The sequence below is a fragment of the Bos grunniens genome, chromosome 24 (assembly GCF_055505025.1).
Source record: "Bos grunniens cultivar Pamir isolate PY7600 chromosome 24, Bosgru_T2T1.0, whole genome shotgun sequence".
In the NCBI taxonomy this organism is placed as follows: Eukaryota; Metazoa; Chordata; class Mammalia; order Artiodactyla; family Bovidae; genus Bos; species Bos grunniens.
Genome location: NC_141188.1, coordinates 53,888,134 through 53,903,674, shown reverse-complemented (window position 1 = coordinate 53,903,674; position 15,541 = coordinate 53,888,134). Strand labels below are relative to the sequence as shown.

The window sequence follows — 15,541 nt, the reverse complement described above, 5'->3', positions numbered from 1 at the left end:
GCACAGAAATCAAAAGAGAACAGTCATTACAGTGATACAGATCTTTGACACACAGAGATTGCATTAAATTGTAGAAACACCTTATGGCAACATGCTGCTTTTACTTAGGCTTTTCTTCCTTTTTTCCTTCCTCCTCCCTCCCTTTGTTCCTTTCTTTATAACTTTTTAAAAAGAAAAAATTGGCCTACTTTGTCTTAACCTAGTATCTGAGTTAGAGAGGATTGTAGATACAATCCAGGAAAATGAATAATAATGTAAACAATGGATCTCAAACTCTCTGGTCTCAGGAACCATTTGCATTATGGTCTTACAAATTATGGAGGCAACCGAAGAGCTTCTGTTTACAGAGGTTATAGCTCTAAACAGTTACAATATTAAAAATCAAAACAGATGAAAATATTTATTTGTTAACTATTTATTCAAATCTCACCAGAAGCAGTATATTTAAAAAAAAAAAAAAAAAAAAAAAAAACCTCTCTAAAGTAAAATTGAGAAGAGTGGTAGTACTTTATATTTCTGTACATGTGTAATGAGTGGCTTAAAGGAAAATGACTAGATTATTCTGTTACTTTCTGCATTTACTTTGTTCTGATATGTAGATTTGGCTGAGTTACATGCCAATAATATGACCTCAAATAGATGTGTGGTTGGAAAAGGGAGGTGTATTTTTAACAGCCTTTTCAGAGAATTGCAGCTTTTATCCTTTAAGACGGCAAAAAACTCAATAAATAGTTTCCTGAAAGTTGTAATGTGAAATCTGACATCATATCAATAAAAATTCTGTGCTATGTTATATAAAAATCCATCACTCTACCTTGCATTTTGAACATATTTTTGCCCATGCTTGATTCTGTCACATCAATCAATGGTCATTTGGAATGGTACTGTGAATTAGACAGATCTTCCAAATGTTGACACATTTCATTATACAGTATCACAAAATCTCATTTGTTAGTATCACAACCAATCCCATTAGAAAGGTCTTTTAACGTTGCAAAGCTGTCAAGATCCCAGTGGCAGATACAAGATTTCCAAATTTCTAATTTTAACTTAAAGGCTTGAATTTCATAGTTGGCAGCAAATGCTATTTTCCTCGCACTGACTGACTCACTTCGCTCATTTTTGAGAAAATGTCTAACTAGTACTCAAATTTGAATAGCTACAGTTTTCCTGTTGATTGTCCTTTCAAGTAAAAATGATGTTCTGAAAAAAAAAAAGTAGCTAATTCATCTTGAATCTCTAATGATTACGTAAGTGTTTACTCCTCAAAGAAAACTGTGTACTTTGATAATCTTGAGTACATTTCCCATCTTGACATCCAGAATATTAAAAAGGTATGCATTTAAGAATTAAAAATTAATAAAATTCATAATTTTTACTACTTCAAAGACATTCTCAGTCACTAAAATAAAAAAGTAACCCCCCAAAATATTAGGATTATTATTAAAAAAGGTTAGACCTTAAAGATCTTCTGACCCTATCTTGAGAAACGCCAGGGATTCACAGACCATACTTTGAAGAACTGACAAAGCTACAGTCCGAATAAATCACCCAGTTTTCTTAGATGTTCAAGAAGCCCATTTCCTTTCAACATGGGGATAATTTTGCATCTTTCAGGCAGAAGTAGGAACAGGTTAAATATACCCCTTTCCTCCTCCCCTTCTTCCCCATCCATCATCAACCATCAGTTAAGGAAGAATGCAAAACTTAATAATCTCCTATCACTGTCTTCCTATCACTGTCTTTGCTATTGTAAGTTAAAAAGCATCTTGAAACATATAACCTGACATATTTAACTTACACTTCACATATTCAGAAAGAAGAACTCAACTATCTTCAGAGCACATGCCCTAAAGAGACACGGAGAAAGTGCACTAGTGAAAGTGAGGAGAGTATTTCCCATTTAAAGTATTTCCCAAAACAAAACAGGTTTCTACACAGGCTTCTATTAGCCCTTATACTGGCCAAATTTATTGAATCCGTTTGGCCAGCTAGAAGCTAGGTTTGACTCTCTGCATTCACAGGTTTTCCCAAATGCCTTGGGGTCACATAATTTTGTGTTCCTTCATGATCCATGACCAGGTTGAATATATAAATTATGCAACCTGGGATAAGTTTCAGAATGAAAGGTGACTCTATAATTATTCTAGGACATCGGGTATGACCAGGACTACCCAGGGCAAACTGGAAAGCATCCTTACCCTGTAACGACAATGATTTATTTATTTTTCCTAATGAGGCCATTTTCCTAAACTACTCTTCAGGAATATTGACACTAAGCTTACACGGCAGAATCTAAACAATAACTGAGGCAGAGAGAAATTTAATGATGGACTGTTGGCATCTGTCAGCAAGAAAAAAAACCGGCTTTTACAACTTAATGACTGTCTTCCTCAGAATAACTACTCCTTGCTTTTAATTGTTATGCTTTCTGAATGTAAAACCTCCCCCTCCCACCATTGTATACTCTTGTTTTCCTTATTAAATTCCTGCTTCACTGGAATGTAAAACACTTTTCCAGCTGGAAATAAAAGGGCACTGCAGGCTATCATAGGATATTCACTTTGATTTCTTCCCAGGCATAAGAGTTACAAATTGATTTAACTTCACAGAGCTAGTTTCCTGTGTCTATATCCTCAGTTTCAAGCTCACCTACTGTCCACCTGCTGGCTCCTTAGCCATCCCCCAAATAGTTCTGTTTCAGGAAATTTAGCAGCCACTATGCGTTTTCAAACGTAAGTAAGTGCCCTAAAACGTGTGTGCATTTGTGATCACTTAGTCAGCTCCAACTCTTCTCGACCTCATGGACTGTAGCCTGCCAGACTCCTCTGTCCATGGGATTTTCCAGGCAAGAGTACCAGTGGGTTGCCATGCCCTCATCCAGGGGATCTTCCTGACCCAGGGATTGAACCTGTGTCTCCGGCATTGGCAGGTGGATTCTTTACCACTGAGCCATGTGGCAAGTACTGCCCTAATATGTGCTTTGAGCCAAAAAGTCCGCTAAACTCCTCCTACCTCTCTATGGTTTTTCCTGTGGTCATGTATGGATGTGAGAGTTGGACTGTGAAGAAGGCCGAGCGCCGAAGAATTGATGCTTTTGAACTGTGGTGTTGGAGAAGACTCTTGAGAGGCCCTTGGACTGCAAGGAGATCCAACCAGTCCGTTCTGAAGGAGATCAGCCCTGGGTGTTCATTGGAAGGACTGATGCTGAAGCTGAAGCTCCAATACTTCGGCCACCTGTTGCGAAGAGCTGACTCATTGGAAAAGACTCTGATGCTGGGAGGGATTGGGGGCAGGAGGAGAAGGGGATGACAGAGGATGAGATGGCTGGATGGCATCACCGACTCGATGGACATGAGTTTGAGTGAACTCTGGGAGTTGGTGATGGACAGGGAGGCCTGGCGTGCTGCGATTCATGGGGTCGCAAAGAGTCGGACACGACTGAGCGACTGAACTGAACTGAACTCTGTATTTAGCATGTCTTTTATTAAAAATCAGCCTAATTCACATGGATCACAGGAATCAAAACTAATTTATTAAAAAAAAAAATCAGCTTCTGGTTCAAGATGGTGGAGGAGAAAGATGTACGCTCATCTCCTCTTGTGACAGCACCAAAATCACAACTAGTTGTTGAACAACCAACTGCAGGAGAATGATGGAAACCACCAAAAAAGATATCCCAAGTCCAAAGGCCAAGAAGCAGCTGCAGCAAGATGGCAGGAAAAGCACACTCACGACAAAATCAAACCCCATACCCGTCAGGTGGGTGACCCACAAACTCAAGAACAATAAGACCAAAAAAGTTCTCCCACTGCTGTGAAGGTTTGGAACCCCACGTCAGGCTTCCCAATCTGAGGACCTGACAAAGGGCCTGGGAATCTTCAGGGAAAATGACCTTGAAGCCCATCTGGATTTGATTACAAGATTTCCACAGGACTGGGGGAAACAGAGACTCCAATCTTGGAGCACCCCCCATAAAAGAAAAAACAACAACTCCATCAGGCAGAAAGCCAAGGAGCTTTGAACAGAGAGGAAAAAGGGAGCCATTTCTTAGAAGCTCTAGGATTCTGTTAGTTTCCTTCCTCATTTATACACCAATTCATTACTAAAAATGGCATCCTCTCTCTGTAAATACTCCTACATCTGTTCATATTTCCTCTTTTCTTCTCCATGTACACACACATATTTCTATTTGTAGTTAGAGCTTGGAAGAAGAGAGGGAATGTCTATTCTTGTCGTTGGCATGTGGATATAGCCCTTCTGTCTCACAGGCAAAATCTGAGTCTATCAGTTTCATTTTATAGCAGATCTGAAGGAAGTGATTTTTCTTTTATAGAGTGATTTTTTTTTTTTTAATTTTACAGCTGACAGTAGAATCGCAGAAAACAAATGTTGCCATTATGATGTGTCAAAGTTAGTTTAGGGAACCCAGAAATCTTCATAATTTATATAAATGCATAATGCAGCACTTAAAACTTTGCAGAAAAGTAATTTGTTATTCTAACTTTATTTTTTTCCTATAAAGAACCAACCAAAAGTATTTGAAATATTTCCTATTTGGCCAATGTTGAATCAGCAAAGTTATACTCTTAACTAAAGAATGTCTTTCTAATAGGACTGAACTAGACAGGCTACCAGTTTTGTCAATTCTTTGTGACGTCTGTACTTAGAGGCTATGTTTTGCTTCCAAACATCCTTAGAGAAAGCCTCTTGTTTATGTATGAGTTAGGGAAGACTACCTGATCCAGAGCTGCTAAGTGTCATATTCCTACTAAATGCAGAGCTGACCATATGCCAGCCCAGTAGACCCTTAGGAAAAGACAAGCTCTCTCCTTCTCAAGAAATGAATATTCAAACACTCTCAAGCACATCATTTTTGCTTTTAACCTTATGTGAAACAATAACCTTTCAGGGAATGAAAGTTAAGATTAGAATACATAATCAATAAACACAGAAAAACTAGTGGATTTTGTGAAGAAAAGATCACTAGTGACATTAGGATGAAACAGTAAGAAAAATGTCATAGACCGCCCCCCCCCACCCCGCCAGTATTCCAAGTACTTTCAACCTGGACCTTGTTGATTACCCCAGGTACTTATTAACAAATTCAAAAACCAAATGGATATTATCTACTCATGGTCTTACATCAGATCAGATCAGATCAGATCAGTTGCTCAGTCATGTCCGACTCTTTGTGACCCCATGAATCGCAGCACGCCAGGCCTCCCTGTCCATCACCAGCTCCCGGAGTTCACCCAGACTCACGTCCATCGAGTCAGTGATGCCATCCAGCCATCTCATCCTCTGTCGTCCCCTTCTCCTCCTGCCCCCAATCCCTCCCAGCATCAGAGTCTTTTCCAATGAGTCAACTCTTCGCATGAGGTGGCCAAAGTACTGGAGTTTCAGCTTTAGCATCATTTCCTCCAAAGAAATCCCAGGGCTGATCTCCTTCAGAATGGACTGGTTGGATCTCCTTGCAGTCCAAGGGCCTCTCAAGAGTCTTCTCCAACACCACAGTTCAAAAGCATCAATTTTTCGGCGCTCAGCCTTCTTCACAGTCCAACTCTCACATCCATACATGACCACAGGAAAAACCATAGCCTTGACTAGACGAACCTTTGTTGGCAAAGTAATGTCTCTGCTTTTGAACATGCTATCTAGGTTGGTCATCACTTTCCTTCCAAGGAGTAAGTGTCTTTTAATTTCATGACTGCAGTCACCATCTGCAGTGATTTTGGAGCCCAGAAAAATAAAGTCTGACACTATTTCCACTGTTTCCCCATCTATTTCCCATGAAGTGGTAGGACCGGATGCCATATCCAATAGTAAGTCAGCTTCAACTTACAAATATTTGAGACTTTGTTGCATCTGGATGGGATTTCATCAACTCTGTGAAACTGGTTATCTTTGTTATCCTGCATTGGTTTCAAGATCTAATAACTAATATATGAATAACTAACTAATATAATATAACATGATTGTCCACTGGTTTCTGTGCTCTTCCCAGCTCAGGCTCTCCAAAAGGGCAGGATAAACTTATCATCTGGGGTTGGAGGCAAATCATGTCATGAACTTTATTCACTAAATGGGCAGTACACAATAAAAAGTATCAGATTTTCTTTCAGTCAGGTTTCTATGCAAAAATAAACTGACTTAAAATTTGCTTTTAAAGTCAGTCTAGTAGAACAATATCCTATTTTATGAGATTGTTTTTTGGCCTGTACTTGTTATGTTTTAGCATTGGCTTTAAAGTTTTTAATCATTAGAATTTGTCTAGAAAATTTCTACTCTTAAATATTACAACCATTAAGGCAGAGTTGGGGATGAATGTGCATATAATAATAAAAATGATTCCTGGTAGTGAGAAGATTTGGAAAGGCTGATCTACTGCAACCTCTTAACAGATAAAGAAAATAAGAATTTTAGAGGATTGAACTAATTGGTAATAACTAATAAAGAACACATACTAAGAAGTCTTATCCATCTGCTAAACCTTTTTGCTAAGTCAGTGCCTTTTGTGATATCTCATATAGCCAAAGAAATTATGTTGATGGACAGGTAAGGATTCAAATCAGGTATCAATGAGTTACTAGAGAGGAACTAGGTATGGGATACTCTGACTTCTAATAGATGTGTAAAGGAAATGCAGAAAGAGACTACTGTGGATAAGTAGCACAAACCATGTGCAATTAACTACCAGTAGGTAAATGAATGTTCAGATATCCAGAATCAAAGTCAAGTAAATTATTGTCAGAAAGATAATCTTGACATGAGAACCAAAATCTTTAAAGTTGGAATTTCTAGGATGCCAAAGTAATGATAGTTACTAAAGGTTTGGTAATTCCAGGCATTGCACTTGGTCAATAAAATTGAAGCTTCATAACCACCCTATGAAATGTATGATGTTACTTTCTGCATTTAGGAAGGTTAATAAATGCAGACTTAGATTAAGCAATTTGCTCTAATTGTACAGCCAGCAAGTGGGGAGACAGAGGCTTGTACTTTCATGTCAGGTTCCCTGCTTGTTTTACAACTTTTATTATAATAATAGTTCAAACTGGGAATTTTAAATATTCATTGATTAATCAGTAGTAATTCAATGTGAACCTAATCCACTGAAATATATATGATATCCCATATGCTGAGCCCTTCATATAATCTGGATTATAGCTGGTATAACAGTTAGGAAACACAAAGGTCACACGGTTAGAAAATACTATGGTCTTCTATTCTGCTCTCTTTTTAAATGTATCTAATTGGAGACTAATTACTTTACAATATTGTGGTGTTTTTTGCCTATTGACATGAATCAGCCATGGGTGTACCTGTGTTCCCCATCCTGAACCCCCTCCTACCTCCCTCCCCATCTCATCCCTCTGGGTTGTCCCAGTGCACCAGCCCTGAGCACCCTGTTTCATGCATCAAACTTGGACAGCTGATCTTTCTGACATATGGTAATATACACATTTCAATACTATTCTCTCAAGTCATCCCAACCTTGCCTTCTCCCAAGAGCTCAAAAGTCTGTTCTTTATATCTGTCTCTTTTGCTGTCTCGTGTATAGAGTCTTTCTAAAGACCCTAATGTCTAAAGACATTACCATCTTTCTAAATTATATATATATATGCATTAATATACTATATTGGTGTTTTTCTTTCTGACTTACTTCATTCTGTATAATAGGCTCTGATTTCATCCACCTCATTAGAACTGATTCAAATGTGTTCTTTTTAATAGCTGAGTAATACTCCATTATGTATATGTACCACGACTTTCTTATCCATTCGTCTGCCCACGGACATCTAGGTTGCTTCCATGTCCTAGCTATTGTAAACAGGGCTGAATATAACATTGCTCTTTTCTAAGCACATATAAAAGAGAAGCATAAGAAATTATTTTACCCTGTTTATAGCATGGCTTAGGGAATAGTTTTATTCAAAGGCAGCCTAAAAAAAGAGAGCAAACAATGGGAAAATCCTTCAACACAGGAAAAAACGTTAAGTACAATCCCAAACTATCAGGTAATACGTTAATGTGATCTGTTCTTCACTTCCATGTTTGTTTTCCTGAGTGTGTGTTTCTGCCTTGAAATTCATTCCTCAAAAACCTTTGAGCATTCCCAATCACCAACAAAGTGAATAGTACCAAGTCTAACTTCCTAGACATGGGATTCAAGGTTCTTCATAACGTGGGTTCAGCTTCTAACTCCAGATTTATCATCTGCTATTATCATTCTCCAAAGGGTTACTTCCTGATGATCAAGAACAGTAATCATCTCTATAAAGACCCTGCAAATTTTCCACCTACAACTGATGTATTCCTTGTCTGTATTGATTTGAAACTAGAGAGGCTTACCTGAATTTACCATTCCTTGTGTTATGTTAGTCATATGGCTACATGAATTAACTGGTTCGATTGTAAATCTCAAAACAAAGAACATGGCTTCTTTTATTTCCTCTACAGACCATTCTTTTGTAGAAATTATACAGCTAAATGGTAGCAAAGTGTAAACAACTTTGAAATATAGGTAACGTTTAATCAAACTACAAAGTTTAATGCACCTATCAGTTAATAATAAATTTTTCTTGATGAACAAATCCTGAAACTCTTTTAAACCCCCCCAAGCATGGTTTTCCTTCTAAGTAATATGCCTTTTGGAATGGTTTGTATTAAAATTTATTCCGATAAAAACAAATATTATAGAGAAAAATCACTCAAAGTACATTTTAGTCCAATTTATTCCATTAAAAGCCAATGTCTCTAATTATACAGATATTTAGTTCACGTCTATATGGGACCTAGAGTCATCTAATTATAGTTAAATGAATGAACAACAGACTGAATAACCAATTGATCAATTCAATTAGGTCATTAAGAAAACTGAAATCAGAGTTCCAGTGTAGAGGCCAGTTATTTTAGTCAACCTAGTGCCCAAAGCAGATTTATAATTCAGCAATTCAATCTACTGTTTGGCACTCAGACATGATGAAATCTGAATGAAACGAACTTGACAATCATTATGGCTGCTTCAATCTCTCCTGTGTTCACCATCATAGACAATGAGACATGTTAAGCCATTTCAACTCTTCCTTAGTGTTTTGTTATAAATATTTCCAAAAAAAAAATTCTTGAACAAAACTCACTGTTTAAAATGTACAATTCCTCTTAATTTTATTTTTGTCTTAAAACATTAATCATCAGATTAAATGAGTTACTTTTTCTCTCTTTAAATGAAAGAAATAATTACTCATTGAACCATGATAATATACAATGTTACAGGAAATTTTCTTTTTAAACTCTGTAATCTGATTTGAGCCACAGTAACGCCAATACCTTGCCCCTAATATCAGGGAAAGTGCTGCTACCTAGCTTCAACTGAGAATGATGCCATGCTGCTGCTGCTGCTAAGTCGCTTCAGTCGTGTCCGACTCTGTGTGACCCCATAGACGGAAGCCCATCAGGCTTCCCGTCCCTGGGATTCTCCAGGCAAGAACACTGGAGTGGGTTGCCATTTCCTTCTCCAATGCATGAAGTGAAAAGTGAAAGTGAAGTCGCTCAGTCGTGTCCGACTCTTAGCGACCCCATAGACAACAGCCTACCAGGCTCCTCTGCCCATGGGATTTTCCAGGCAAGAGTACTGGAGTGGGTTGCCATTGCCTTCTCCGAATGATGCCATACCCTCCTCTTAAGTTACATTCGGTAAGTCTCCGAGACCTGTCATTAATATCCCCCTGTCCAGCTGCCCTTCTCAACCCCTTCTGATATCATTTTAGGAGCAGTTTTGATCAATTCTCTCCAGAATTAATGCTGCACATTCTACCACATCCTTCTTCCTGCGGTTTATCACCCTTATCTCCAGCTTTTCCACCAACACTTCCTGTGCCTCACAGCCCAGTTAAACCGAATGAAGGCAGTTCCTCATAGAAAAGCTTCTCTCTCTCCTCTCGGTTTTGCTGATCCTCCTGGGGTAATCTTCTCTTTGCCTACCTACTGCTTTTTCTTCAAGACTGGCACATTGGTGTTTCTTCTATAACTCAATGGTACTCTATTTCTTCTTCCAAAACACTGTCTACTTGCTTTGTCTGATTCTCCCACTAGATGATACTTTTTGGGGCATTATCTTTCAACTTTGTATCCCTAGCGACCTGTGTGATGGCAAGTACATAAGATTCACTCACAAGTTTATTGAACAAAGTATTTGTGTAGTGAATAAACTTCAACTGCTTGCTGAAACACAGTATTTCAAGACAATTCATTAATTCTTAAAATATGAATTTTATGAATCTTAGTTACTTGGTGATATTAAATACCTGATACATAGAAGTGACAACCAGAAATGTATTCTAATAAATTGGAATAAGAATATCAAATTATATGCTTTGTAGAAATGGATAACTCTCCATACACATCATAAAATGAAAATACTCTGAGTTGTGGTAAAAAACCAAGTGTTGAATCAAGCTGCAAAACTTCAAATTAGCATTTATATTTAAAACTAAATCATAAATAGATGTATTCATTCATCAACATAATATTTAAATGACTGTTGAAAAATTTATTTTTTAAAGAGTGGTAACAATACAGGTTACATTAATGCTTCTATGTCATGTTACTAATACAATGGGCTTCTATTTTAACTGAGTTTATGTTACCCTATTAAATGTGCATTCGTATAGAGAATGGACAATATATCTATGCAATTATGACTTCCTCAAATTGGAACTTCTAGAAAGTAGAAAGGAGAAGGCAATGGCACCCCACTCCAGTACTCTTGCCTGGAAAATCCCATAGATGGAGGAGCCTAGTAGGCTGCAGTCCATGGGGTCGCAAAGAGTCAGACACGACTGAGCGACTTCACTTTCACTTTTCACTTTCATGCATTGGAGAAGGCAATGGCAACCCACTCCAGTGTTCTTGCCTGGAGAATCCCAGGGACGGGGGAGCCTGGTGGGCTGCCGTCTATGGGGTCACACAGAGTCGGACACGACTGAAGTGACTACTTAGCAGCAGAAAGTAGAAATTGATTCAGAAAGCATTGGCATCATTTTAAAAATGAGAAAAACCACAATGGCAACTAAAAGAAGCTGAAATTGAGCTTCATCCTTTTATTCATTCTCTCACTGAATTTTGTACTTGCAATAGATGTGACCTCTAAACCAACTTGCAATCTTGGGGATAAATGGGACAAATGTGGCCCTTCAACAGATTCTTTATGGGATCAATACTATAGAAGACAGGATTAATCAAGTATGCTAATAGCATGGGTCTGTTTGGTACCTCAGCTCATAACTCCTTTGTGGAGTTTTTATTTGAATTCATAAAACTTGCAGAAACATACTCATTAGATGTAATAATTTTTAAAAATAATAGTTCTTATCCAGGTAAGAAATATCTGTACACTTCCAAAGTACACTTATGTATTCTTGACTTTAGCTGGATAACAATATGAAATTTGGTTTTAAATAAATCCCCATGGATTACAATGCAAATGTATTTCACAAGGTGAACAAATAAATGTAAATGGCAATTTGATGATTATGTCTCTGTCTTTCAAAAGTTTCCATTTCAGATTTAATATTTAATTAGTCCAACTTTATCCCTTAATGCCACTAGAAAACAGACTTTTTGGTCATATTAAGATAATCAAACATATTCTTGCCAATTTTCCACATGGCTTACCTGGGTTTCTCATCTGATTGACCGAGATACATTATTTAGGCTATGTGAATATAAATATTTAAAATTTTTGTGTATCTAATGGCTGCCTAAATAAATGCATGCTCGTGCTGGGAATAAACACTACATTTGCATCTGTCGCTGCCCAGAGAATGGAAGGACACAGTATCACTGATGGTTATTGACACAATTAATCAGTATCCCTGTGACAAAGAGTCCACAAAAGAGTTAGAAGAGATTTTAGAGACATCCTTACTAAAGTCTTGGAAACTTTCAATCGAATTACCAGTTTGCATTTGGAATGACATATGGATGTTACCCTCTACTTAGCTAAGTGACTTGTAATAATTACACCCAGGATGTTGAGACAGAGCCAAAGTCAGTGCTTTGACAGTGAGTCTGTCACAATTACTTAAGTGTTGCTTTTTTTGTGAGTCTCACAAATGAGTCTAAGCAAATCCTAGAAATAAAATTAAATGAGAAAGTAGATATTACTGGGCTGGCCAGAAAGTTCATTTGGGATGTTACAAAATATCCAAACAAACTTTTTGGCCAACCCAATACACAGCCCTAAGAAGGTAGCAGCTATTGGACAGGATCTTAGAAAATGTCCATTCCAATCATCGATTATTTAGGAGAGAAAAATGAGGCCAGAGTCCTAAGGATTTTGCGGGGAAGAGAGGAGATAAGAGATGGAGAGAAACAGCTTTCTTTATCATATCAATCACACTGGATTGTAGCTACTTCTATGTCCAGAACTCAAAAAATCCAGGCTCTGTGTCAGTCTTAGTCATTTCTGGATCCTTAGTATTTAGTGCAATGCTTCTCAGAAATGAGTGTATATATGGATGAGCACATGAATGTTCAGTATTACCTTGGGGAAGGCTCTTAACCTTGCTAAACCTCACCTTCATCCTCTGCAAACAGGGATAAAGGTAACTACTTCTTAGACTATTATCAAAGGAAAGTTTAAAAAAAATAATAGTGTTCAGCAATGGACTTTGCACAAAGCAGCACTTGTTAAGTATTAATGGAATGAGTGAGTGAATGAAATCAATCATAACGAAAATACCCATTTTTCTGGAAAGTTCTACCACAAGACATGGAAAGGTAAGAAAAGCTTTTGGCATATCCTTTTCTAATGGTTCAGTTAGAAAAGAGGGAAAATATAAAACTAAACCCAATAAACAATACAGAACTTAAAAACAACTTCCAAATACATGTTCAAGGAAAAATTATTCAAACTACTCTAGACAATATAATTCTGAAGAGAATAAAGAACACTGCAATACCTGATAAGATTCTGACTTCTGCTTCATTTCCTGTTCTTGAGCTGGCTGGATTCCGGGCTAAGCATCGATAGATCCCAATGTCCCCCGGTTGAAGTCGACTGATCTGCAAGGCTCCAGAGGGCAAGACCACCACTCGGGAGTCGCCAGGGATGGGAGTCAGGTCTTGCTGGTTTTTCTGCCAGTGTATTGTTGGCATCGGCTCCCCAATGACTTCACACTTGAGTAACACCGTGTCACCCATGAAAGCCGTGATAGATTCTGTCTGGGAGAGGAACCTCAGGGGTCCTAGGAGAAACATGAAGAATGAAGAATAAATCTTTCAGATGAGTCACAATCATCCCCAAATAAGATAATCATACCTGTATTCTTGATAGAAAACCAAGAGAAAAGTACTTTGGTCACATAATGCACAGAGTTGACTCACTGGAAAAGACCCTGATCCTGGGAAAGATGGAGGGCAGGAGGAAAAGGTGTAACAGAGGATGAGATGGTTGGATGGCATCACTGACTCAATGGACATGAGTTTAAGAAAACTGGGAGTTGGTGATGGACAGGGAAGCGTGGCGTGCTGCAGTCCACAGGGTTGCAAAGAGTTGGACACGACTGAGTGACTGAACAACAAAAGCAGTTTCAAGAAAGATGGGCCATATTAACCATCAATTTTAGTAACAGAGAACAGTCTTTCACAGATTGACTGCTTAAGATAAATAATCATCAGAATTTATCAGTTATGCTGTGGCAGAATGAAAAAATGTTTATGTAGGAATTAGACTTTTTTTTTTTTTATTTCTAGCCTGTCTGGGCCACCTATTCCATGTGAGTCTTCCAGTAACTTGTTTCATTTCTTTGGGCTATAAAATGGGATAACAATAAATTCAGCTCATACAACTACTGTGATGTTCATTTGAAATAACATGTAAAAAGATACATAGATAATTAAGCAAAGGTAGGGAAAAAAGAAAAGAGAAAAAATAAATAAAAACTGACCACTACTGAGCATAAAGCATGGTGAGAGAAGCCTCCTCCACCATGCTGTTGTATATAAAAAGGTAGAAGATATTTGGAGCCTACCATCTTGAACCTCCTTCTGTGAATAGATGGATTATTTGTGACCCTAATGCTTTGGCCACGAAAGCATTTCTTTACGATTGCAAACATATCTGAATGACTTTTGTCACCACTGATGGATCCTGGCAATTTTACTTTCTAGAGTTAATTCAAATCAACAATTTTAATTTCTTGATTTATCTTCTATTCATCATAGTTATATTCTACTTTTTAAAAAATTTTTACTGGGGTTGGTTTCATTGTATGTGCATTTCACAATAAGATTTGATTCACTCATCAGTTTGGGTTTCATGTCAAGTTTTTCTGCTCATATTTATCTTACTGTAATTTTTATTTTATAGATTTATTTTAACTAGGCCAAAATTTCCTAGGTCTTGGTTTAAATTTTCTAAGGAAACTTTCTACCAGTGTTTAGTCAATAACAAATTCTAATGTGTTCAGTGTGAAATACCGTTAATTTTATTTGGGGGTATATTAATTCTTGGGGTCGCAAAGAGTAGGACACGACTGACCAACTGATCTGATCTGATCTGATATTAATTCTTACAAACCTAACTCTCCAGGTAATCTGATAAAAGTTTTGCTTGGGTGAAAAGTGCGAAGGCAAAACAGCCTAAGTTAAAATATCATAATTTAACGTGGGAGACAATCAGGAATGCTGTGGAGAAGTCTCATATTCTAGGTTAAGGTAATATTTCATGTCCCTTTCAGAGATTATTCTTTTGAGCCACAAGATAGCTGAATTCATGAAAAAGGAAATCACATCAATATTATATTCAGAATAGATAAAGGTTGCCAAAGATGGTATACCACTTTTTATAGTCACAATCCTAAACAGACCTACAGAGCTGGAGATGTGACATTATGGTTCAGCAAGAACAATTCATTCTAGACCACACGGAAACAGTAACTTTGATGCACATGTTAATTTATCAATTGAAATTTATCCTACACATAGGTACTAAAATTACTCATCTGGAGTCTGTATCCGTGGAGCTATGAGTTTGTCTCAGCAATGCAGATGTTTCTACAGTGGGAGCCAACCATATGCTTAATTTTCTCCTTACTTAGCTAACTGGAACTAATCTCTAACTATGCTGGATCCACTACTGAATGAAGACCAAAGAAATCAGTTAACTTGTGCCCTGCCTCATTGTTCCAAGTCCAGTTTCCAAGCCGTTTGTAGTGTAGAATCTTGGGCACATTCAAAAGAAGGCAGCTTAATCTACTATTGATTAGCTTCAATATGGATTTAAAGCATGCAGCTGAACAGAGAATGGTTTATATATACTACATTAAGCAAATCTGCAATGACATGTGGCCAGATGTCATGACAGTTACATGGGTCAAGATATTTTTCTTTTTCTTTTTCTAATTTTATTTTATTTTTAAACTTTACATAATTGTATTAGTTTTGCCAAACATCAAAATGAATCCGCCACCACAGGTATACACGTGCTCCCCATCCCGAACCCCCCTCCCTCCTCCCTCCCCACACCATCCCT

At 37.6% G+C, this 15,541-nt stretch overlaps 1 protein-coding gene across 12 annotated transcripts in view; it reads right to left on the bottom strand.

Annotated features, from left to right (window-relative positions):
• Positions 1 to 15,541, bottom strand: part of DCC (DCC netrin 1 receptor) — an 845,500-nt gene that overhangs the window by 707,363 nt on the left and 122,596 nt on the right. For all 12 annotated transcript variants that reach the window (XM_086372410.1, XM_086372411.1, XM_086372412.1 and 9 more), the window contains exon 2: positions 12,969 to 13,253. In XM_086372410.1, coding sequence (XP_086228536.1) covers positions 12,969 to 13,253 — 285 coding nt within the window. The remainder of the gene's footprint in view (positions 1 to 12,968; positions 13,254 to 15,541) is intronic.